Raw genomic sequence first — 26,615 nt, 5'->3', positions numbered from 1 at the left:
TAGCTGAGACAGGCCACCCTAACCGACTTGGTGGCACCACAGTGTCAGCTTTGTCAGGATAGGTCTCCCCAGACCGACCCATTGGCTGTGAACATTCTAAACTAACACGAGTCTCATTAAGTGTCCAGTTTAACGGTATTACACAGAAACATACCAAGGGCACATGAATCAAATATGCACTTTTATTCATTTACAATAAACTCATAAAGTATATCATCTTGATTGAAGTTAAGGGCATACAAAACTGCTTAACAGTTATGGTCTTACAGAAAGGGAAAAAAATAAAGGAATCTCTTCTTTTATTGGTAAGCAATATATAGTTTCTTTTCCATTTTGGTTGGATATTTCAATTTTTTCAAGATAGGGGGTTGAATACATATGATATCTTCGGGAGACTGGGTGATTGAACATATGAAACTTCATTGCGGCACCACTTTCTTCATATCTCCCCTTGTTTTCTCCTTTATTCTTTTGTCCTTGAGTTGCATTTCAAATTTACACTTTGCAATTGCAAGCTAGGAATTGGGTATAGCCAAATTGTTGGTTGGTTTAAAGGTATGATGAACAACAGTCCAGATATTGATCCTTTTTGAGTCTGGAGGCTCATTTACATGCAGGGATGGTATCAAGGCTCATCTGTATTTTTCAAAATTCTGTATTTTTTTTGTATTTGCTGCATTTTATTTTTTAATATTTATATACTTTTAGTTTTCCATATGATGTTCTTTTTTCTGCATTTCCTTGTATTTATTTAATTTTTATGGTACTTTTCATTATTTATACATTTTTTTGTTTTTATTTTATTTATGACATCATGGGTTGAACCGTTTGATCTGGACGGTTGAACCACTGAACTGGAAAATGGTGGCCAGAATGGTTCCGTTTCTGGTTCAGTTTTCAAAACCTTGATTCGAGCAAAGAGTCTTTGCTCCTAGCTTGTAACATTGGTATTTGATAGAGTTGGAGAAGTTAGTGAACATATGGAGGAGGCTAGGAGAGAGATGTAAAAAGTTACTTTTAATGTTTTGATTGTTTAGGTAATGGTTATGACATTCTATTAAGTAGAAATAGGTATGACAATCTATATAGTAGACAATCATCAATGCTATGCCTTTTTTAAAAAAGGAGTCATCAATGCTATAGATACAAAGGGCAGGAATCAAGGGAGGAAGGGTTTGAAACTAAATAGACCTATATATAATCAAAGAGCATATATAGTTATATGCTAACAATATATAAGTGGTTGGTTTGATTAACCGTCAGTTTTTTCCTAGGTTTACCAAAAAAACTGGTCCTTTGGTTTTGCAAAATATCAAACCAAAACCGAACCGGTTGATTTGGTTAATTGGAAATTTTCATTCAGTTTTGTCGGTTTGGTTCAGTTTTTCAGTTTTTGGTGATCACCCCTAGCTGTTGTATGTTACATTTGTGGGAAATGTTCCTGATGTGAGGCTGGAAGCAATGGTGTCAATGTGTTAACACATGCTTTTTGCTTCAATTTCTATCACTAAACTCCCTCTTCTCAAGTTTGGATCTAGTCCCAACTCCCAACATAGAGTCCCAACAACCATCACAATTGTGCGTTGGGAACATCTCCCACATTTGTCTCCTCTCTTTCCGTCTCCATCGCAATTTATTCTCCCATTGGTTATCGACAATTTTCCTTGTTCCCGTCAAGTACCTAGCTTCCTCCACCCCATCAGTTTAGGGATGGAGATTGCCTTGGTGGGGACAGGGGCGGGGTTGGAGATTGATGGTGATACCCGAATGGGGATGGGGACGAGGGATGGAGAGTGGATTCCCCACATGCCTCAACCCAATTATATATATTATATATTAAATATATACATATAATATTATTTATATCAAAATATATTTAAAATATTTTTATATTTGAAATTATTTCTCTTATTTTAAGTAAATTTATTTTTAAAATAATTTTAATTTAAAAATTTTGGGGATTTGGGCCCCAATGAAGAACTCGTCTCTGTCGGGATCAGGGATGGAGTTGAGATATTCTCCCAACAAACACGTTCCAACACCCTACCAACTTGTTCTGACACCATACATCTCATTATGGAACTGGGGCCAAACATAAAAGTGGGACCTGCCATGCGTGAGATGTGCAGTGTCAGATGATGTTGGTAAGGTATTGGAACATATTCCGTTGGCAGGTGATCTGGACTCAAGGGGACGGAGATCTGTTTCATAGTCGGGGTCCGGGATGGGGAATATGTTCCCGCCCCATTGCCTTTCCTTCACAAACCCAAACCACCACTTGCTCCTCTCTCTCTCTCTCTCTCTCTCTCTCTCCCTCTACCTTCACCACCACCGCTGGTCGGCTGGTCCACAGAGTCTTTTTGTTAGTGTTGAAGCCAGGTGCCACTACCACTACTATTTCTTCTACTGGCCACCGTCTGCGGCTGCTACCATAGATCGGTCTATCGTGAGTGTTACACTAACCATGCCCAAGCAGGGCTCATTTAATCTGTTTCGTATTTCTGTTTTCTTCGTCTCACCCTAGACTCTCTGAATATGGTTATTTTTTTTTTATCAATAACTCTGAAAATTTCCATTAATTAAAATGCTTTAGGATACAACAAGAAGTTGCAAAGATATCAGCATAGAAGCTGACCCAGGACAGAATTACAAATGTGCCCAAAATATATCTGTTCTTTGAACCCCTTGCTTTGCTAAGCTATCAGCCAAACCGTTGGCCGATCTCCTAACACCTGAATTGACATATTCAACATATAGTTGTGCATGTATGTGTATTATAGACTCTGAATATTGTAATTGATAATTTTGTATCTCTGAGATTAAATAGGATGTTGTATATTCCCATTCCCTTGTGATTAATTTCCATTGTTGCTTCGGACTTTAAACTTGCAGGAGAACTGTTAGCTACTTGAGACAAAGCTGATGCTGCTTCAATGGCGTCTTCTTCAATAAAACCAGGCATATTAGTTTCTTTACAGGACCTATACCTTTCCTCTCCATTCTTTAAGCAAGGGGCTTCCCTTCGAGTCACTGGGAAGTAAGTAACCATTGCCTAATGCCATATTTTATCATTTTGAAGATACCCATCGTTCAACTTCTGTATGCGTTTGTTTCTTTTTCTCCCCCTCTTATTTTTTCTTCTACAAGTATAGTCTTGATACAAAACTGACAAAGCAAGAGTAAGTAGTAAACCAAAAGAACAGGTTCTTAAAGACAAGGCATAAATTCTAATAGTTACAGTTTCAGGGCTGAAGGGCTATAGGTAATTGTTGACATAATGCCTGTCAATCATGAGTTTGCTGTTCTGGGGTCTTATCCTATTTTTTTGATAAGCAAGATTTCGTTAATCAAAAGAATGAGTCAGTTACAAACTTCCCATGGAAAGGCACGAGCTGCGTCCCCTCCTAGCTACAAGAATAATTCAGAACATAGAGAACAGATTCAAACTACAGTTGGGTCCAGTACAATCATTCCCTGTTTGTCCCTTCCTTTGCAAGACCATCAGCCATAGCATTTTCTGACGTCCCCACCATTGTATTCTCACAACCAAACTCCTTGTCAGCCAATTGAACTTTTTAATTTCATTCTTAAAGCACCATACTACAGAGTCTGGGTTTTGTAGCCAGCCCACTACCACCTTGGAGTGCCCTTCTATTATCAGCTGTTCCACACCTTTCTGTATTGTTAGTTGTACACCCTGGATAGCAGCTAGGAGTTCTGCCTTAGTAGAGTTCCCAACTCCTAAGGGACCCAAATAAATGAGAACCACATTACCACTCTCATTCCTCAGTACCCCTCCCACCCCTGAGGGGCCTGGATTACCAAGACTACTGCTGTCAAATTCAGCTTAAAAAATCTTTTCGAAGGGAGTTCCCAATCCATACTTAACCTAGCCTTTAGAGATGAATAGTTTGCCACTGCTAACCAATTCCTCCAAATATCCTTAAACGAGAATTGGTGGAATAAGTCCAGTGACTTTAGCCACAAGATCACCCTATTTAGAATGCACTCCTTCAGCTCTTCTAGGCTTCTCTCTTTCTCTTGGAAGGTTCTGGCATTATCTCCTTCCACACTGCCCCAAATCAGCACTTATCTTGCACACCTCCACATAATTCTTCCTCTTGTATGACACTAAGGGAAAAAAGAAGGATAAAAAATCAAACTTACTTCAGCTGGCCTAGGCAATCTGCACTCAAACAACGAGAAGAGCCACTCCCATAACTCTGCAGTAAAGGAACAAGATATCAGTGAATAGTGACAGACCTCACCATGAAACCTGTCTTATCCTATTGAAGAACAAGTAAAATAATCAATGCTCCTAGGATGTGAATTGTTGTAAGGACTAGCAAAATGGCTGAAAGCCACTACTGCAATTGGCATTATATTTAATGTTATTGGCAGAATGACAATGCCTAAAATGATTTAAGGATCTGAACATGAATGAAGGCAAATAAGGAATAAGGATTTGTGTCGGAGAAATGTAGCATAAAGATGCTGGCAAATCTGGAAAGGAAGTTGATAAGACATAAGAGTGCCAAATAAGTGGTACAAGGCAAGAATGGAATAGTAACAGATACCCCAACCCAGGGCTTGTACTAGATTAGCAGCTAGCATCCAATATCATTGGGATCGTATGCACAAGGAATGATCAAGAAGTAGCACCATTAGATGCTGAAACTCGGGCAATCCACTTGGCTCTCGATTGGGCACATGCCTTAGGAGTTTCCACAAGACCATATCCTTTTCTTTACAATGTTGATATTCTTAGCTGGTTGATAAGCATGGCCACTGCAGATTACTTGGCCAGAGCCACCCAGCCCCCATGATGTATTTTTGAGCATCTTTTCAAATAAAAAATGAAACATTACCAAAAGCAAGAACTCATTCTAAGAAATGATTCTTTGGAGCTAAAAAGTTTTGCTTCAAGAAGAATCACTTTCACTCAAAACTTATTCTCTGTTGTCTAGAAGAGAAGGAAGAAAGAGAGAAGAGAGAAAAGAGATTGAGAGTCCAAAAGAGCTGTTGGCGGAGCCAACTTTTTTATTATTTATACTAGGGTGACACAACATAAAATAAAAGGTGTGGAAAATACCAAAGTACCCCTGCGGTACTAAACTTACAAAATAACAGCCTTTTAACACTCCCCCTCAAGTTGGGACATAGATGTCAATCATGCCCAACTTGTCACATAAATCATAATGTCTCAAGTGATGTAACCCTTCTGTTAAGATGTCTGCAAGTTGGTCTTCAAAACTGACATAGGGAGTACACACTTCCCTTGTGACAACCTTTTCTCTGATGAAATGTTTGTCGACTTCGATATGTTTAGTTCTATCATGCAACATAGGATTAGCAGCGATGTTTATGGCTGCTTTGTTATCACAGTATAGAGTCATAGGTCCATCAATTGTAAATCCCAACTCACTCAACATATTTTTTAGCCACATAATTTCAGCCACTCCATGAGACATTGCTCTATATTCAGCTTTAGCACTAGACCTAGTCACTACATTCTGCTTTTTGCTTCTCCAAGTAACTAGGTTCCCTCCCACAAAGGTACAATAGCTGCTGGTTGACTTCCTATCACTCAAGGATCCTGTTCAATCTACATCGGTATACACTTCAACTTTCAAATGCCCATGCTTTTGAAACAATAAGCTTGCACCTGGAAACTTCTTAAGATATCTGAGAACTCTTTCAACTGCTTCAAGGTGGGTGGTCTTAAGGGCATGCATGAATTGGCATAATAACACCCACTGCATAAGCAATGTCTGATTGGGTCATAGAAAGATACAACAATCTTCCCACAAGTCTTTGAAATTGTTTCACATCCTTGATTAATTCACCTTGACAGTTACCTAATTTGTGATTAGGATCAAAAGGAGAATCAGTAGGCTTCACTCCCAATTTTCCTGTATCTTAGAGTAGATCTAGGACATACTTTCTTTGGGAAATTAAGATACCCTTTTGTGAGTGGGCAACTTCAATCCCAAGGAAGTACCTTAAAGGACCTAGATCTTTCATTTTAAACTGGGTATTAAGAAATCTCTTCAATTCTTGAATTTCATCTTTCCAATCACTAGTGATAACTATATCATCAACATATATTATCAGGGCTGCAATTTTTCCTTCCCCTCTTTTCACAAATAATGTGTGATTAGATTGACACTACTTGTATCTTCTTTGTTGAACATATACATGGAACCTGCTGAACCAAGCTCTCGGTGATTGTTCTAGGCCATATAATGATTTTTTTTAACCTATACACTTTTTGTTCATTTCCTTGGGCTCGGAAACCAGGGGGTTTTACCATGTACACTTCCTCTTCAAGGTCACCATTTAGAAAGGTATTCTTAATATCTTGTTGATGAAGGTCCCAATCAAGATTAACAACTAAAGAGAAAGGGACTCTAATGGAGTTTATCTTAGCAATAGGTGCAAAAGTTTCTACATAATCTACTCCATACACTTGTGTAAGCCCTTTTCCCACTAAACGGGCTTTATACTGCTCCACTGTGCCATCAGCCCTATGTTTTACTGTGAAGACCCACTTACATCCAACTGGTTCCTTCCCCTTAGGAAGATCTACCAATTCCCATGTGCCATTTTTGTGCAAAGCATTAATCTCTTCTTTCATAGCATCTGTCCATTCAGGCACCAACAAAGCTTCTGCCAAATTCTTAGGAATGGGAACATTGTCAATAGAAGAAAGGAAGGCCCAAAAGGAAGGTGAAATGTTCTAATAGGAAACAAAATGGGAAATGGGATGTTTAATGGTGCAAGACCTAACACCCTTCCAGTGAGCAATAGGAAGGACAAGGTCATCAATAGTAGACATATCAATGACAATAGGGTCAGGAACATCAATGGGAACCAAGGTACCTGGTTGGGTAGGATCTACCCCCGGAGAGTTTGATGGCATTGGTGGTACAACTTCTAGATGCTCCATAGCTGTTGAACTTGGTTGGCCTTTGTAACGTCAAAAGAAAACACGAAAGGGAGGAGGATCAGGAAGGGGAGGGAGCTGAACTTGTTATTTCTCATTCCTACACTCCCCTCTGAGGAAAAACAGGGAAGAAAGGCTCATTCTCAAAGAAAGAGACATACATGGAAACACAATACCTCCGAGAGGCGGGATCAATGCATTGGTATCCCTTCTGAGTGATGGAGTACCCCAAGAAGATGTAAGAAATAGCATGAGGATCTAATTTTCCACGGGTAGGCGCCAACTTTTGAACAAAATAATGACAACCAAACACACGAGGAATGGAAAGAAGAGGAGCCTTGGGAAAAAGAAGCTGATGTGGGGCTTTGCACTCTAACCAGCGAGAGGGCATACGATTAATGAGATAGGTAGCACAAAGGATAACCTCAAGCCAAACACGTTTTGGGACATTCATATGAATAACCCTCGGGCCACTTCAAGAAGGTGTCGGTTCTTTTTTCAGCAATGCCATTTTGTCATGATGCTCGGGCACATGAGCTACGGTGAAGTGATCAATGCGAAGCAAAGAACTCCATGAGATCATTATGAAAATATTCTTTGGCATTATCAAATTGAAAAACTTGATTCAGTTTGAAATTGGGTGAAGATCATTCGGTGGAAATCTTGGATAATTTTTGGTACTTCATCCTTGGTTCACATCGAATATACTCATGTGTACCTGGAGTTATCATTAATAAAGGTAATAAAATACTTGTAGCCACGCTTAGACAGTAAAGTAACAGGGCCCCAAACATCAGAATGAACAATATGGAAAGGAAATTCAGATTTATTATTCTTTGAAGAAAAATGAGTTATACAATGCTTACTCAATTGACAAGTTTGACATGTAAACTCTGACACTGACACTGACTTAAATAACTTTGGAAACACCAATTTTAAAGACTCAAAAGACAAATGACCCAGACAACTGTGCCATAAATAGACTTGACTCGTACTAGACTGACTCTTAGACTCTATGACTGTAAGACTAGCCTTATTCTCTAGCGTGTAGAGTCGATCCACCATACGTCCTCTATCAATTGTCTTCCCTGAGGCCAAATCTTGGATCATACAATAAGAAGGGAGCTGGGTGCACAAGTGTATTGGTTTAGGAGGTCAGCAAATGCTTTAGCTGACAACCTAGCAAAACAAGGGGTGAATCGGGAGATTTTGTTTTGCGCAGTGTTGTAAGTTATTTGTTATTCAGGGGTCACCTTTTACTTTAGAAGGTGACAATTGTTCTTCTGGTTTTATCTAATGAAAGTTACTGTTTCCTATAAAAAAAAATCATCTGATGAATTGCTCTACCATAGAGTTCTAAATGGTCACGGAAGGAATTAATAATATCCTCCCGTGGGTCAGAACTAGAGGTGTGTGTCTGAGTCATAGTAGTAGTAGGGGGTTGATTCTCCTGAGTAGCCATGTTTGCTATGGTGAACTTTCTTGGACCTTGCTGTCCTGATTTCTTATTTAGATCTGAACCTTGCTTCTTACTCAATTCCTGGGCCCATTTTGGCTTCCCATGAAGATCCCAGCATGTTTCACGCGTGTCGGGGTTTTTGGGAATGGGTTCACCATAGGTTGTCTTTGTCCTCCACCCTTTTTTGAAAGTCCCCCTTCTTAAAAAGACTTCCCCCACCTGTAGTAATATTCCCTTTCGCTGCCAACACAACTGCATCCCCTCCAACACTATTCATTAAATTTCTTCTACTTTCTTCTAACTGTACTAATGCATAAACCTCCTGGATAGATGGAAGATCCTTGCCGTCTAGGATATGGACTCTAATGGATTCATACATGGTTCAAGCCATGGAGAAATGCAAACACTCTTTGTTGGGAAACAAGTTTCTTGTATCCTTTTGCATCTTCATCACACTTCTAGATGGAGGTCAATTTTGAATAGTACACAGAAAGATTGCTCTCCCCTTGTTTACAAGTGGATGATTCTGCTTGTAATTGATAGATTTTTGCTTAGTGACGCAGTTTAGAATATGTCGATTTTGCCTGTTCCCAAATCTCATAAGCCGTTTCAGCCCACATAAAGTTCCTTCTCACTTGAGGCTGCATAGACACTAAAAACCAGGACATAACCAAGCTGTTTTCCTGGTTCCATCTGTCATACTCAACACTCTCGGAATTAGGTTCTTTAATTCTCCCATTTATATACCCTATCTTTCCCCTTGCAATAATGTATAACTTAATCCCCCTTGACCATTATAAATAATTTAAGCCATCCAAGGGCATAACAGTCATAGGGAAGGATAAATCCATATCCCCACTCATTCCATTCTGCATTGAAGAGACACCAGATGTGGCAGAATCTTCACCACTCATAATTACTACTTCAGGTTACACTCCAAGTGAGCACAAAAACCTTAAAAAAAAAGCAGTCAAACACCCAAAAAAAAACTTTTTGCACTAGGGAACTAGTGATAACCACTCCCCTCCTTTTCTTTTTAAAGCTTAGTTCTTCAAACAAAAAGAGTTGCTGTTACAGAACTAATAGGTCATCACTGGCCTACAATAAATCAGGTATGGCTGCTGTCCATGTACAGGTCCTCTCTTGACCTACAAATCAAGTATGGCTGCTGTTGTAGCATATACGGGTCATCCCCTGACCTACAAATCCGTCAGAAGGCTTCTGTTGCAACATATAAAGGTCATCACCGACCCACAGTCCATCACAGGGATCAGACAATCCCACAAAAAAGGAAAGAAGGAGGTGCTAATCACCTCACATCAACCCAACTGAACCTATTACAGGTTCTGTCCTGGCACATGACCAGAAAATAATAAAAAGAAGGGAGAGAGGGTACTTGATGTGGATAGAAAGACAAATTACATGTAATACCTCAAGTATACAGTAATAAGCACAAGAAATACCAAGCTGAAAATAATAAAATAAGTTGGATTTTTAGGGATTTCAGATCTGAACCTGAAGTAAAACTCCTCCTGAAACAGTTTCGCTACAGTAACAATGGCAACAAACTGGCCTCCCGCGTGGACACGCAGTGGTGGAGGGATTGGAAGATGCTAAGATGGGTCAACTCCTCAAAACCCAAGCTCCCAATACTTGAAAACCCTAGCTGGGGCTGAGCTACAGCTAAAACAAGAGAGAAAGAATCATAAAAGAACCCCTACAGAAACAACCCCCTTTTCTTTTATAAGACTCACTGGCTTGCTGGACAAGTCAGTTAAAATATTTACACATAAGCCCCTAGAATGTTTCTCTCTCACAAGCAACTCAAGAACAAAACCAACTTCAAATGAACCCTCAAAAGATAACTTTTGTTACAAAAAAACCCAAGAGACCAAAACCCAACAAATATGCACCCAATTGCCCCTGACCAAAAGTCTAACTTATAAAATGACGAGAATACCCCTGGTTCCAAACTGTCAACAAAGCCACCCAAAAACAACAATTTGGGATCCTACTACAAGAAAACATGCAAAACAGAATATATTCACACTTTTTTTTTCTTTTTTTCTTTTTTTTTTCTTGCCTCTTCACTAATCCAAGAGTTCTCAATTGATGGTTTCCCTTTCCACTTGACCAAAACCTAAAATAGGCCCCATTTCGAGTGTTGGTGACTCGGACATCTTCTACACCCTCTACTTGTTTAAACTCATTAGAACTATTGGCCCTTTGTGCTTGTCCTTGCCCATCCTTTGTTGCTGGTTCTAGGTCCCCATGGTAATCAAAGAGGTCCGCTACATTAAAAATGGGTGAAATGGACAAATCAGTTGGTAGGTCAATTCCATATGCATTGTCACCAAACTGTCTCAGCACTTAACATGAACCAATCTTTTTCTACTTCAACTTATGGTAGGTCCAAATAGGAAACCTCTCAGGCCGCAAATAAACCATGACTAGATTGCCCTCATGAAACTTTCTCATCCGACGGTGCTTATCCTTAGATTCTTTATACCTTTGGTTGCTTTCTTTCAGCTTTTGTCGTACATTCTCTTGAATCTCTCAAATGGATTCAGCTAAAGCTTCAGCATCTTCACTCACTCACCGCAACCTTGTTATAGGAGCTAGATCAACAACACTTTTAGGTGACCAACCGTACACAACCTCAAAAGGAGTCTTCCCTGTAGATCTATTAACTGAATCGTTGAAGGAAAATTTAGCTTGTGGTAGGATGAGATCCCATTGCTTTAAGTAGTCTCCAACTAGGCTCGTCACTAGGCTTCGGTTAACCACTTCAGTTTGTCCATATGCTTGTGGGTGAAATGTACTGCTATATTGTAGGGTAGTACCCATACGCTTCCATAAAGTTCTCTAGAAGTGGCTAAGGAATCTTATGTCACGATCTGATGTGATAGATCTTGGCAATCCATGCAATTGAGCAACTGCTTTGAAAAACAAGTTAGCTACATGAGAAGCATCAGAAGTCTTTTTGGCAAACCAATAAAGTGGATCATTTTAGAGAAACAATCAACCATAACAAAAATAGTTGTTATCCCTAGCTGTTCTTGGCAACCCCAACACAAAATCCATAGTAATGTCGGTCCATGGTGCTTCTGGCATGGGTAAGGGAAGATTCAAACCTGTATTTTGATCTTGCCCTTTAGATTTTTGGCACTTGTGACATCTATCAACATAATAGAACACATCCTTTTGTAGCCTTGGCCATAAGTACCTTTTGGAGACCATTTCAAATGTCTTCTTGCGACCAAAATATCCTTTGCAATGCAAATCAGCAATGTGTAATGCCCTCAAAGATCCTGATGGAATACATAACCTATTGCCCATGAATAAGTAACCATCATTCCACACAAACTTGGCTCGAATATCCTTGTCACCTGCTGTATAGCTTCTACAAATAGGGCTAAAATAAGGGTCATCTTGGTATTGGTCTTTGATGGAGCTGAATCCCACAACATTAGTAGACATTGTTGACACCAAGTGAACTCTCCTACTAAGAGCATCAACTACCCGGTTTTGCTGTCCAGCTTTATGCTTCAAAACAAAATTATATTCTTGTAGAAAGTCAACCCATTTAGCATGTCTTCCCTTTATCTTTTGTTGTGAGTTAAGGTGTTTCAATGCTTCATGGTCTGAATACAATACAAACTCTCATTGGATAAGATAATGCCTCCAAAACTTCAATGCTTGCACAATGGCATAAAACTCAACATCATAAGTGGAATACCTCCTTCTAGCATCATTGAGTTTCTCACTAAAGTAAGCAACTGGACGGACTTATTGGCTAAGGACAGTTCCAATCCCAACATGGGATGCATCACATTCAACTTCAAAGAGCTTGTTAAAATCAAGTAAAGCCAATACCAGAGTCTTCGTCATCCTCATCTTTAGCTCTTAGAAGCTTTTCTCAACTACAGGAGTCCAAGTTAACTCACCTTCTTTCAAGCATTCAATAATGGGTGCCACAATAGTGCTAAAATTCTTTATAAACCAACAATAAAATGTTGCTAGCCCAAGGAAACTACAAATTTCAGTTAAGGTCTTTGGTGTTGGCCACTCGTGAATAGCTTGAACTTTTTCTTGATCCACCTCAATCCCTTTGGCTGAAACAACATACCCCCAAAACACCAACCGATCTGTCATAAAATTACACTTCTTCAAATTTATATATAGCTGATTTTGTCTCAAGACTTCTAAGATTTCTCTCAAGTGTTCTAAGTGGCTGTCATGATCTTTGTTGTGGATGAGTATGTCATCAAAATAAACTACTACAAACTTCCCCATAAGCAGCCTTAAAACTTGGCTCACAAACCTCATAAAGGTGCTAGGAGCATTAGACAACCCAAAGGACATAACCAGCCATTCTTCAATGGAGTCTTCCACTCATCCCCCTCTTGGATACGAATTTGATGGTATCCACTCTTCAGATCTATCTTTGAAAAGACTTGTGAACTGGCCAATGTGTCTAACATGTCATCAAGGCGAGGTATGAGAAACCTTTATTTAATTGTAATCTTGTTAACGGCACGACTGTCAACACACATACGCCAACTACCATCTTTCTTTGGTGTGAGCAAAGCTGGTACAACACATGGGCTTAAGCTCTCACAGATCAGCCCCTTCTTCAACAATTCTATTACTTGTCTTTGGAACTCCTCATGCTCCTTAGTGCTCATTCTATAGTGGCATAGGTTAGGCAATGCTGCTCCCGGCATTAAATCTATATGATGTTGTACATCTCTTTGGGGAGGAAGGCCATCGAGTAATTCTTCAGGCATCATATCAGCATACTCATGAAGTAGCTTCTTCACCAACTCTGGAACAGGTGTTTCTTTGCTAATTTCTTTTGTAACCAACACGCAAACAACATCCAAATTCCCCTCTTCTTGAGCTAATTTATTTGAGGTGAAGAGAGTAGTGGTTGGCTTTGTTTCCTTCTTTGGAAATGAATCAAGTTGCATTGGTTTAAGAGTTATCTTCTTATTGTCTTTCACAAAGCTGTATGTGTTCTTGTCCCCATAATGAATGGTCTTACGGGCATATTGCCATGGGCGACCCAAGAGAATATGGCATGCATCCATTGGGGCAACATCACACCATACTGATTCTTCAAATGTATTACCAATAGAAAAATTAACTAGGCATTTAGAAGAAACTCTTACCTCATTTCCGTAGTTGAACCACAAAATACGATCTGGTCGGGGGTGTTGAATAGTCTTGAGCTGTAATTTATCCACCATCTCTTGAGAAACAAGACTCTCACTACTCCCACTGTCAATAATCAGGTTACACAACTTCCCACTAGCTGTACAACGTGTTCCAAAGATATTCTTTCTCAACCAGTCCTCTGGTAGTGGTTCTTGAGGTGCAACCATAGAGTGTCGTATCACTAGAGCTTCACCCTCAATATCCCCATCCAAGTTTTCTTCCTCTAAAGCATTAGCTTCAGTAGTTTCAGCCACTTGCTCATCCTCAATATGGCCCTTATCATCTTGTTGTTCATCAATGACTTCATCAACCAAATGTGTTTGCCCTTCAATCCTTCTCTTAGGACATTCATTTGAACGATGTCCCAACTCCACCTGAAACATCTATTAGTAGGCTGCCCTTGACTGCTCTTTGTTGCATTTGAAGTCCCTTGGACTGTAGGTCGTGTTTGGTTGATCACACGACCCCTACTAGTTCCAACACTTCGACCTACTGATGAAGATGTACCTTGGACAGTACTCAGCCTCCGCCTTGAGCTCCGACTCAATTGAGCTTCAACCTTTAGAGCTAGTTGATATGCATCCTTTACCTTATATAGGCAATGTAGGCTGACTTGATCTTGTATTAGCAACCTCAAACCATTGATATATCTACTAACTTTTTGCTGTTCAGTTTCTGACATATTACTCTGAAGAGTTAATCTATTAAACTCTTTTGTGTACTCCTTTACACTCTTTTCCCGTTGCCTTAAATTCTGCACCCTTTGGTAAGGAGTTTGCTCATAGTTTGGTGGTAAAATTTGGGATTTCAGCTTCTCTTTCATTCTTCCCCAGGAACTAACCTTTCTTTCCCCTTCCTTTCTCTATCCCTTTGGTAATTTTTCCACCAATCTAGGGCTGTCCCACGCATCTTTACTGTTACAAGCTTTATTTTTCTTTCTTCATTCATTTCTTTCCAATCAAAATAATTTTCAATGCTGTCCAACTAGTCTAGAAGCTCTTCAAGTTCCAACTCACCATCAAACTCGGAAATATGAAATTGAACACCATGACCTTGATTGGATTGTAAAGCTTGCACTATTCGGTCTTCTCACCGCTGGTTGTTATTCCTTCCATGCTGATCACCTTCAGGTTGCTCAATGTCTTCACTTGATTATTCACTATTAATGTTTGTGAGTTGTTCATCAACTCTAGAAGCTTGTCTTCTTCTTCCTAGCCCCAAATCATTTGCTACATCACCATCCCTAGCAGCATTTTGAGCTACAAGTTGAGCAAGATGTTCAATCTGTTCTTGCAATCCTCTTATAGCCTCTTGGAAAACCTCTACAGTAACATGTTGTGGCCTTCTACCACCCCTACCATGTCCACCCCTTGCAGCCATGATAATATAGAAAAACACAAGAAGGAGATGAACTTTGAAGCAAACCCAAGGAAAGAACTTGCTCTGATACCACTTGATGTGGACAGAAAGACAAATTACATGCAGTACCTCAAGTATATAACAATAAGCACAAGAAATATCAAGCTGAAAACAACAAAATAAGTTGGATTTTTAGGGATTTCGGACCTGAACCTGAAGTAAAACTCCTCCTGAAACAGTTCCGCTACAGTAACAATGGCAGCAGGCTGGTGTCCCGAGCGGACATGCAGTGGTGGAGGGATTGGAAGGTGCCAAGATGGGTCGACTCGTCAAAACCCAAACTCCCAATACTTGAAAACCCTAGCTGGGGCTGAGCTACAGCTCAAACAAGAGAGAAAGAACCATAAAAAAACCCCTACAGAAACAACCCCCTTCTCTTTTATAAGACTCACTGGCTTACTGGACAAGCCAAGTAAAATATTTGCACATAAGCCCCTAGAATGTTTCCTTCTCACAAGCAAACTCCTTAAGAATAAAACCAACTTCAAATGAACCCTCAAAAGATAACTTTTGTTACAAAGACCCAAGAGACTAAAACCCAACAGATATGCACCCAACTGCCCCTAACCAAAAGTCTGACTTACAAAATGACGAAAATACCCCTGGTTCCAAACTGTCAACAAAGCTACCCAAAAACAACAATTTGGGATCCTACTACAAGAAAAACATGCAAAACAAAATACATTCACTCATTTTTTTTCATTTTTTTTTCTTTTTTTTCTTGCCTCATCAGTACTTCACTCCGGTGCAGAAAAGAAATCTGGATCTTCAATAAACCACATTGTAGCTGGTGAAGGAAGAAGACAGAAAAGTCTTGCTCGATCTCTCCTTTCAGATCTGACAGTCCTGCTCTGATACCATGTTGTCCAGAAGAGAAGGAAGAAAGAGAGAAGAGAGAGGAGAGAAGAGAGAAAAGAGATTGAGAGTCCAAAAGAGCTGCTCGCGGCGCCAGCTTTTTTATTATTTATACTAGGGCAACACAACATAAAATAAAAGGTGTGGAAAATACCAAATTACCCCTGCAGTACTAAACTTACAGAATAACAGCCTTTTAACATTCTTCAAATAGTGATTCTTTGGAGCAGAATTTTAACCAGACAGCCTTTCAGTTTGGGATCAGATACAAGAGTACCCTTTTCCTGAACAGCAAAAGAAGTGTCAATCAAAATCCAAATGCATTAATTTCTGAAATGAGCTTGCTTGAAGCCATAAAAGTCCTTCAAAATGTATACACAACTGATTGGTAGTTTTCAACTTTCTCTATTATAGCCTCCTTAAGTGCAGTTTTCCTTTCTTCTGGTGTGTTCTTTCCAAATACCCAGCATGGGGCAATGAGGTGAATGGTTCCATAGTATCTTGCCATGTTTGCAGAACCCTAAACTGGCATTGAAGATAGCAATCTAGTAAGATTTTCTGGAATCACCTACTGTCTGTTGAACATGTAGTGTGTCCAGATAGAGTGAAATTGCAGTAAATCAGAAGATTTACAATCCTGGCGACAACAAAGATAGCATTGGATTTTCAACTTCATCCCCTTGGTTAGATGGTCAAAAGTGAGATTATGTTTGCTATTGCTGTTCACATAACGACGATAACTTTGAGAAAGCCCTAGCCTTGGGAAATGATTGCTGTCATGCCCCTGCAAAGCTTCATAATTAGATCTTATTGATGACTGCCTTCCATAGCTCGATATTCTGGCCATCAGGCTGAATATGGATTCTGTTTAAATCTTGTGCCTCAATGCTTTGGGTTCCTAATCAACCAGGTTTTGCCAAAGATGAGGAACCCATACAACTCGACCATTCACCACCCCATAGTACTCCAATCAACAATGTAAACACATGATTTTGACAACAATTACCAAAGTCAAATTTCGTATATGGTTCCCAGGCCAGCTGAACTCTAGCCTTGGTTGACCGACCACCTATCAACTGTATTCCTTTTTCCCTAACTCCGCTTCTTCATGGAGGGTTTTGTTCCTTTTACCTCACTTGAGTCCTAGCTGTACTACACCTTGCTCAGTGCCTGAGATCATCAAACAAATGTTGATGAAAAGAATATGACATGTGCTATTGAACTATGTGATGCCAAGTAACTGACTGCACTAATCATGTATTCATGACCTGAGGTAGAGTGAGCATATGATCAACATGCAGTATAATAATTCTTTCGATGGGAGTTCTTATGGGAGCCGGGAGAAGGAAGAAAAGATCACATAGTGAAATGGGATATAGTATGCAAAAGTAAGGAGCAAGGGCATATGGGGATTAGCAATATAGGGAAGAAGAATGTAGCTCTGTTGTGTAAATGTGAAGGGATGAGAGATCCATTCCATGGACGCCCAAAGATTGCGGAATAAAGGGGCGAATTTCAAAAAATTTTCTCTCCCTTCAACCGGGAATCACATTCCCTATTTAGAAAATCATATTTTCAAGGATCAATCTTGAACCTTAAACTGAACCAGATCTGAACCAAAAGGAATAGGAGAGAATTATACCTGATACAGATAAGTAATATCTCCCAACGAAGGTGTTCACGCCCAATGAAGGATCCAAAGACTGCTCCCACTGAAGATGGCGCAGTGCAGGATGGAGCAGATTCAGTAGTGTTCTTCCCCAAGAACTTTGTCCTTCGCAAGAATCAGTAGAATGGTACGTGAGCACAACTTCCTCTTCAATCCTTTCTTAAAGAACTGATGTCAAGATCCAATCTTGACTTCTCCCACTGGAGATCGAATTGGCAAACAGGGCGACAAGAACAGGGAGGCGACAAGAGAGTATTCGCAGGGTGCAGAATTCTCTCTTCTTGATTTCAGCACTAAAGAGGATCTTATGTATCTCTTGGTCTCTCTCAAGGCTGCCGCCCCCTCCTTCTTTTTGTTAACTTAAAAGATCAGCTCCTAATCCCATTAGGAGGTGCTTATCCAAATCATATTTGGATCAGCCTTCTCTTCTAGTGATAAGGATAAACCCTTATCTTATCTGTAGATTAGATTAGCTTTCTCCCAATCCCATTAGGAGGTTTCTAGATCTGAATCACATTCAGATCTGGACTCTCTGAGTGGATAGGATTAAGACCCTATCCTATCTGCTAATCCATCTCAGAATTCGCCCCTTTAATTAACTAAATAAATAGCCCAGTTCGAAATGGGCTTTAGGCCCATTAAGCTTATGTGCTCACTTAACCTTCCTAACTGCTGCCCAGTTGGGCTTCCTTGTATGGCGTGGGACCCAAGCATTGATATACACATCAGCCACATGGGTTCGGCCCAGCCTTTGTTACAAGGCCTGGTCGAATACACTGTTAAAGACAGTGCACCCCCTGAAACCCATCAAATGGGCTCTATGGGCCCAACACTTACCCTAAGTGGTCCCTGGGCCAAGCCACCTTGTAACCACCCAGGGACTGTGGGCAGATGCAAGATTAGCCCATCAGGTATTATCCTCAATGGTCTTACACTTAACCTCTCAGCCCTTAGTGATCATACACTGCCCGACAAGAGAGGACCTCTCCCTCGGCTGTAAGGAACAGTGTTGCACTCTCCACTTATATGGATCCCGGGAATTAAAACCTTTTTGCAAACATTTTAGAAACCACAATATATATACTTCTATATCTCATATAAAATATACTTTGCAAAACAAATCTCAACGGTTGAAATCGGCTGCCGGCAGTCTTGGTTTCCAACAGTGAGAGTGCATCCCCGATCATTACCTTTGTCCGACAAAGGGGCTGATCCTGTCACTATGATCACCCACTCAGATGAATTCTCGGATTGTCCCAACATACCCAGGTTTTGACCCCCGCTAAGGATCTCACTGATTGGTACATCAAAGACAGCCCGATCCGACACCTAGTGCAGTATCATAATCGAGTCTAGGGGTCGGGTGTAACTTTCCAGTTTTGCCCCTCAATCTCCAAGGTCCAGGGCAATACCGGAAATCTGGTCCAGTTCAAAGATTCAATTGATCCCACACTGTATGTGCCTAGGGTCTCAACCCCGGTAGCTGAGACAAGCCACCCCAACCGACTTGGTGGCACCACAGTGTCAGCCTTGTCAGGATAGGTCTCCCCAGACCGACCCACTGGCTGTGAACATTCTAAACTAACACGAGTCTCAATAAGTGTCCAGTTTAAGGGTGTTACACAGAAACATACCAAGGGAACATAAATCAAATATGCACTTTTATTCATTTACAATAAACTCATAAAGTACATCAATTTTGATTGAAGCTAAGGGCATACAAAACTGTCTAACAAAATGACTAAGGAGATTGCCTTTAGAGAGAGAGAGAGAGAGGGAGGCTTTGGCAATTGGCACGAGGTTGTAGGAAGTATTCATGGATGTGTAGGTAATGGTTGAGATGCTGGAGTGTCTTGGCAGGCTACTTTGAACTCTCTGTGGAAGGCTATTCACGGTGTCCTTCCCCAATTCCTCAGCCTCATCAGGTATGATATGTGTACTGGAGATGGGTAATTCCATCCTTAAGGACCTTTATCCATCTTTGTATTCCCTTTCCCTTTTTAAAAATGAACCCATTCAACGGTTTGTTTCTTTCTCCCAATCCTCGGGATTTAGCTGGAACTTGGGGTTTAGAAGAGACCTGAGAGACTCTGAGCTTGATCAAGCTGCTTTGTTACTCAAAACCCTTGACAATGTTTGTTGGGATTTCTCTAAACCTGATGTTAGAATCTGGACTCCCAACTCTCCGGGTCTTTTTTCTTGTGCCTCTTTTATCTCTCAGTTGTGTGTTCTATCCCTAACTCTCAACCTTTCTTTTTGTAAGGAAATCTAGTCTAAGCCCATTCCCCCTAAAGGTCAGACCCTTTGTTGGGAAGTTTCTCTTGGGAAATTGAACACTCTGGATAACCAACAAAAGTAAAGAGACCCAACCTTTGTATCTCCCCAAGTTGGTGTTTTCTTTGCAAAGCAAATGGAGAAAGCTGTTACGATCTTCTAATATCCTGCCCCTTTTGTTGTGATACTTTGGGAAACAGTCTTTGGTCTTTTTGGGTGCAGGTGGAGGATGCCTTTGCAAATTCACGGGGGGGGGGGGGGGGTTGGGGAGGGGGTGTTTTTTGACCCTACAACTTTCAGGTGGCCTTAGAGAATTAGAGTTTTATGGAGATGTGTTGGTGCTGCTTTTGTTTGGACAGTTTGGGAGGAAAAAAAACAGAATATTCAATGATAAAGAAAGAGATGAGGCTACTGTTTGGGACTGTCTGCTGTTTAGGGCTATTAACTGGGCTAAAGCTTTGGATCTATTTTCACTTTTCTCCTTTGATGACATATGGAGAAACTGGGAACTAGTTGCTAAATCTTCTTTGATTAAGGGCAAACATGTTCTAGCCTGGAAACCCCTGGGAGAAGGCTTCATAAAGCTAAACTTTGATGGTAGCAGCTTTGGTAATCCTGGGCCCTCTGGTATTGGAGGAGTTTCAGGAATGCAGAGGGCCAGATAGTTGCTTTATTCTCTGGTCCAATTGGAGTGGGGGATGTGGTGAGTGCAGAGGTCCAAGCTGTTTTACAAGGAGTTCAAATTGCTAAAGAGATGAACTTCAGGAATCTAGTTGTTGAAGGAGACACTATTATGGTAATTGGGTGGCTGAAAGAACTAGAGACAGTAGCTTGGTCTTTCAGGGGGGGGGGGTGATGAGAAGATTCAAGTGGCTTACTTCTAATTTAACAGTTAGAGTTCAGTGGGAGAGACGAACGGCTAATGGGCTGGCAGACATACTAGCTAAGCAAGGGGTGAATAAAGATCACTTATTCTGGGCTACATTGTAATTTTTTTTTTGAGGCAGTGTCTCACGCCTTTTCGGAGAACTATGTACTGTATCGGTTGTTAGTCTATCTTAATTAATTTTAATGAAATGCTTTATTATTCATCAAAGAGAAAAAAAATCTTTCTACTCTGTAGGGTGAATCTGAACAACATGAAATGTAGTTTGTGATATGTTAATCACTAGAAGGTACTTGACATTCGTGAAGGAGAATGTTCTGGTGGAAGAGCAAACAATTAGCAACATGTTCACTAGAAAGGTTTTATTCCATTTATATACAGGGAGAAATAGGTCAAATGAAGTTGCTGAGATCACTAGGAACAAAGCAATTTGGTCCAGTGCAACGGCTGAGTGTGGGTTGTCTATGATTCCAGGGGCTAGATATGGCTGCAAACTACTGAGATCACTCTCTTTGGTTGCAGGTGGGTTTCCCCTCAAGATATGGTAGGGCTCTTCAACCGGGATTTTTTGAGTCAACCAAAGAAAAGAGGGAAGGTTATGTGGAAAGCTACAAAGGCAGCTATTTGTTGGGTGATTTGGGAAGAAAGGAACAACAAAATATTCTTGGACAGGAGTAGAACAATGGAGAAGGTAATCGACACAATCAAAGTTAAAGTAGCTCGGTAAGATCTATGCATATCTTTCAAGATTTCTCAGTCATAGACATTATAAGATCTTGGACAGAAGTAACACAATCCTCAAGAGTGAAAAATAAAGTAAGGATGGAATGGAAACCTCCAGATGGTAACAGGTTTAAACTGAATTTTGATGGAAGCTCGTTTGGGAATCCGGGACTGTCAGGTATTGGGGGAGTAATCAGAAATTCTGAAAGGAGAATATTAGCTTTGTTCTCTGGACCGATTGGCATGGTCAACTCTCTAAAAGCTGAGTTAATGGTATTGCTACAAGGACCAAAGATAGCTAAGCAACTTGGAATGAGGCATATTGAGGTTGAAGGGGACTCCAAGGTGATCATTTCTTGGGCTAAATACAATAGAAGTATTCTGTGGACCTTCAAACGAGTGATAAGGGAAGCGGAAAATGTTGCAAGGGAGGTAGAGGCTGAATTCAAATGGGTTAGAAGGAGTGCAAATGGGTTAGCTGATTATCTTGCTAAACAAGGGGCTTTAAGGCAACAATTGTTTTGGGGTGCAATGTAAAGTGGGACAGAAATTTGTAATAGTGTGGGAGATTTAATCCCATACACCAAAATGTGAAACCTTATTTTAACCTAATTTCAAATAAAATTCTCTTTTGCTGATAAAAAAAAATACACCAGGCGAGATGGTGATATATTCTAATCTATCTAAGAGATGGTAAGGGGCCATTCCTTAGTGTAATGATAAAATCTTGGGTGGTAGCATGCAAATGTGGGTTCATGTCTGAGAGTGGCCACTTGCAACTTGCAAGGTGACAACCAATTGGTTGGTAAGGTCTCCTGTTGGTCGTAGCAGAGACTTGGGATCGAGTCCCACCTGCACCTGGGTTGGGGGATGAGCTATCCCCCCCCCCCCCCCCCTCCCATTGTGTAGACCTTCAAAAAAACATGATTAAAAAAAAAGTCTGAGAACAGCCACTTTGTGCAAAAAATGCCAAAGGTCAGGACTGTATCCAGTCTACCCCTCCCAAGATGCCAGATAGCTGGGACCAATGTTTTTGAACCGTCGTTGATCCGGACGGTCAGACCCAGGTGGTCGAACCGTTGACTTGTTCGACCCGAACAATGGTTCACAGTTTAAGAAAATTGCAAACGATAGAGAGGGGAGAAACTGAGAGTCCGAGACACAAACTCAGATCTGAGATCCAGCACAGAGACAGAGAGAGAGAGAGAGAGAGAGAGAGAGAGAGAGAGAGATTGCAGAGAAATCGATCTCAGATCTCAGATCTGCGTTTGTTGCCACTACCTCCTTCCCTCCTTCCTTTCCTTTTTCTCTTTTTCTTTTTTTTCCTTCTCTTTCCTTTCTCTCTTTCCTTCTTTTCTTCTTTCTCAGTCGACAACAGTCTCTTCTCCTTTCTCATATAAAAGTTTTATATGAGAAATATTTTCCCTAATGCAAACCGTCCGAACTGTTTGACCTGGATGCGACTTCCAGTTGATATGTTACTTCCAGACTTGCGTTATATGATAGACATAAAGTTCCTCTTTTTGCTCCCTTGAAGCGACTTCCAGTTGATATGTTTTACTTCTGCCCATTGCCATGCCATTATATTTATAAAGTTTTATTTTTCCCTAAATTGTTTTACAATTAGATTCAGTTATGCAAATACTAAGATCAGATTGTATTGTTATATATATCGTATTGTTTGAATGCCTTCTGATTTCTCGAACACTCCATATAAAGGTAGGAAAGCTTGGAAATGTTTCACTGTGGGAAGTTTTGTTGCTAATAATTCTTTTAGGCTACAAGAATACTCGGTAGAGGCTGCAATTGCTGTAATTGTTGATGGAAGTTGCAGGCTGAAGATAGACACTCGACATTTGAGAGACCTCAATCTTCGAATAGGCTCTATCTATCAATTCATTGGTGAACTCCTCCTTCAATCCAATAATGAGGTGAAGGGTATTCATTTGAGGACCTTTATACCATCATTTTTCCCTTCACAGCGTGATTGACATGCTGTTTTGTACCCTATCTATTTGTGTTGTTTTAGGCAATTCTAGAGGCACGGGTGGGTAGGAATGTAGATGGTATGGATCTCAACCTCTACTACCAGTCTCTGCAGCTTTTGAGGCAGTTTCAATCCAATCACACGAGTGATCAAGCTACATAGTCCAAAATTTGTTGCTCGGAAAATTCAGCTTGAGGAATTTGTGTTTTTGGTGCTAAGGTAAACTAGTTAGACCTTTGGTGCCTAGTGTTGTAATTTTTTACTCTCAGCTAATTACGATTTACGAAAAAACCCCAAATTCATGACTGTTGTGCTCAAAACTCCAATTACTTGAATACAAGTAAATATTTTATAGATGTTTGTTTTAGAAAATAACATTTTGAAAATTGAGAAGGAGAAACTCTATCCAGACTTTGGGAAAGAGTTTTGAACTATTGTGTCTTCTGTAATATTTCATTTTTTTCTGGTACGTTTGCTATTTCATCTAATCAACACACTCTCTCTCTCTCTCAAGATTTATTAAAGATGTAGATGGACAAGTGGAGCAATTATACTCAAACTAAATTAATTCTTCAAGCTGGTCAAGACATAATAGAAGGGGCTCCCACCTGCCGGCGAGTAGCCCATATTTTCCACTCTCCGTGCCACATTATCTTAGCTATTCATGTGGTCTATGTTGCTTCATAATACCCTCTTCAAAAAGTGGAAAGCCCAAGGGTCGTTTTCACTTTTCACTGTCAAATGAACACATTATGTCGGCGGCACCGTGTCTCGATAATAATGAAATAGTGCCCATCTTTGAATCCTTGTGTTACAACCATACAGTTTCGTAGGTAAGTTTGTCCATAATGGTCCAGGTGGTGAATGTAGGAACTTGAAAGGGTGGTGGCTTGTGGATGTTTTAGGTTTCCATTTCGATCCTGTTGAGAGCCCATTTGTTTCAAATGCAAAATGAAAATTGAAGGGAATTTTTTGAGTTCCATTTTCGCTTTCATTTTATAATGATTAATGAACGCATTCTACTTTCTTTTTCTTGCCTTTCATAGATAGCACAACAAATTATTAGGGTTGGAAAACAAAATGGTAGCTCTACCTTTTCAGTCTGGAAAGTTTTCTGTCCATTCTGGATAAACAAATAGAGCCTAAGGCTACGTTTGTTTGCGGTGTAAATCTAAATTTACACCGAGGATTATTACACCAATGGGTTCATGAGAGTGTAAAATGGGAACAGATGTTTGTCCCATTTGACACTCTTCTCGTTTGGTAAATCATTGAGGTAAAAGTCTACAGCAACCAAGAGATTGCAGTCCTTGCCAGTCGGCCAAGAAATAGAGCACCACGAGCGGTGGTGAGCGGCGTATCAGACCCAAAAACTGGTGATCGGGTGTTGCAACAGGAGAGGCTCTTGTACATGAGCGGTGGTGAGCGGCATATTAGACCCATTTCTTACGCTTGGCCGTTTCTGTCGAAGCTCCATCCAAGAATATAATGGGAGCTTGCAATCACACCAGTGGACGATCTTGAGTTCCAGTTGAGATACGACTACTGCTTCCTCTGGGTGGGCGTGTGCTTGCTTGTGCTCCACTCGCTTGGACAAACGAGTGGACCGCGTGGTTGAGGCCGGGTTGGTGGACGAGATGCGGAGGTTCTTTGAACCAGAAGCCAACTATTCATGGGGAATCAGGCGGGCCACCGGGGTGCCGGAGATGGACAGTTTCCTTCGAGCAAAAGCTGCAGCACCGGAGGATGAAGAAACCCTGGTGATAATCCTCGAGGAGGCGATCGAGGAAATCAAGGTGAACACCTACACGTTAGCCCGTTGCCAGTTGCAGAAAATTTATCGGCTGAAGGAGATGCTGCGGGGGAAAATGCACTGACTCGGCGCCACCAGTGTGTTCTTGAAGCACGACAAGGAAGCGAAGGAGGCCTGGGAGAAGCTGGTGGCAGGGCCAGGCACCAACATCGTCAGGCATTTCTTCTACAAAACCGAAGACCACACTCCCACCGCCTTCGCCGCTACGGCAACCATCAAAGCGGCGATCATGGGGAAGGCAACCACTACTGTTCTCGTTGGAGGAAGATGATGAACATATAACCCAAATAAAAGAATACCGGCAAATGACACTTAGGCTTGCTTGCATTTTGGTAAGTTATTTATTTGGGTAAATGCACTTTTTCAGGTGCATTTGCTGGTATTCATATTGGGAAAGTTATCAACACTTGGATGATACAATAATGTTCCTTTTGATAATAGAATTTTAATGGTTAAAATGGTTATTATTTTATTTATCTAAAAAGTAAAAAAAAATATGAATAAATATACTTATCTGGGTAAATGTTTTCTATGAAATACTTTTACCCAAAATATGAATAAATATGTGCATTTAATTGAATAAATAATTTACTGAAAAGCGAATGGGGTCGTATTAGTAATTTTCTGTGCGGATGGATAAGTTATTTACCCAAGCCTCAAGATGGTATTTTTTGCCCAGGTAAATGCACATATTTATTTATATTTCATGGGACCCACCAACTTATTTACCCCCACTTCCTGAAAAATGAACGTGGCATTAACATCATGCATCGTGAAATGGTTCTAGCTTTAGTCTTTAGGCATGACTTTTGTGGCATTTAGATGGTTGCAATTTTTATAGAAATTGAAAAGCGATATAACTAAGGGTGCAACAGATTTTTAATGTGAACACATTAATGCAAAAATACAAAAGAAAAAAAGAAAAAATAGTGATTTAGTAAGAAATTAGAGTTTATATTTGAAAATCAAAACCAAAAATTAGGGTTGTCAACAGGTTGGGTATAGGTAGAACTAGTACCGAACCAATTATTAATCAAGACAAAATCATAGACCCAAAACTATATTCGTTAATAGTTGGGTCTATCAAGTCTAGACCCAATAAACCTGATTATATTAAAAATTATATTTGTTTATTTAAATAATAACTTAAAATTTTAATTTTAATAATATAATCTTAATAAACATGATAGAAAAATACTAAATTATTTAATGTTAATGAATTAAACATTTTTAAATTATATTATTTTATTTATTATCTATCTAATTTACCATTTTAAACATAAAATATGATAAAAATTATAAGAAATTATTATATATAATATATATTTAATAAAATAATTAATTTTTGGTTTGAATTAGTTTGA

General features: G+C 40.1%; 1 protein-coding gene and 1 pseudogene across 1 annotated transcript in view; both read left to right on the top strand.

Annotated features, from left to right (window-relative positions):
• MDO1 (telomere-capping, CST complex subunit) overlaps positions 1 to 23,872 on the top strand; it is a 29,667-nt gene extending 5,795 nt beyond the window's left edge. Inside the window, exons 2-4 of the mRNA XM_088985709.1 lie at positions 2,893 to 3,037; positions 23,229 to 23,382; positions 23,481 to 23,872. Coding sequence (XP_088841835.1) covers positions 2,934 to 3,037; positions 23,229 to 23,382; positions 23,481 to 23,600 — 378 coding nt within the window. The 5' untranslated portion in view covers positions 2,893 to 2,933 and the 3' untranslated portion in view covers positions 23,601 to 23,872. The remainder of the gene's footprint in view (positions 1 to 2,892; positions 3,038 to 23,228; positions 23,383 to 23,480) is intronic.
• A 787-nt stretch (positions 23,873 to 24,659) lies between these two features.
• LOC148861421 (adenylate isopentenyltransferase 5, chloroplastic-like) lies at positions 24,660 to 25,718 on the top strand (annotated as a pseudogene).
• Positions 25,719 to 26,615: the final 897 nt, after the last annotated feature.

This window comes from Nelumbo lutea, chromosome 4, assembly GCF_056320005.1.
Source record: "Nelumbo lutea isolate HS-2025 chromosome 4, American lotus-T2T, whole genome shotgun sequence".
Taxonomy (NCBI): domain Eukaryota; kingdom Viridiplantae; phylum Streptophyta; class Magnoliopsida; order Proteales; family Nelumbonaceae; genus Nelumbo; species Nelumbo lutea.
The sequence above is the reverse complement of the archived record's forward strand: the minus strand, read 5'-3'. Positions and strand labels throughout refer to the sequence as shown.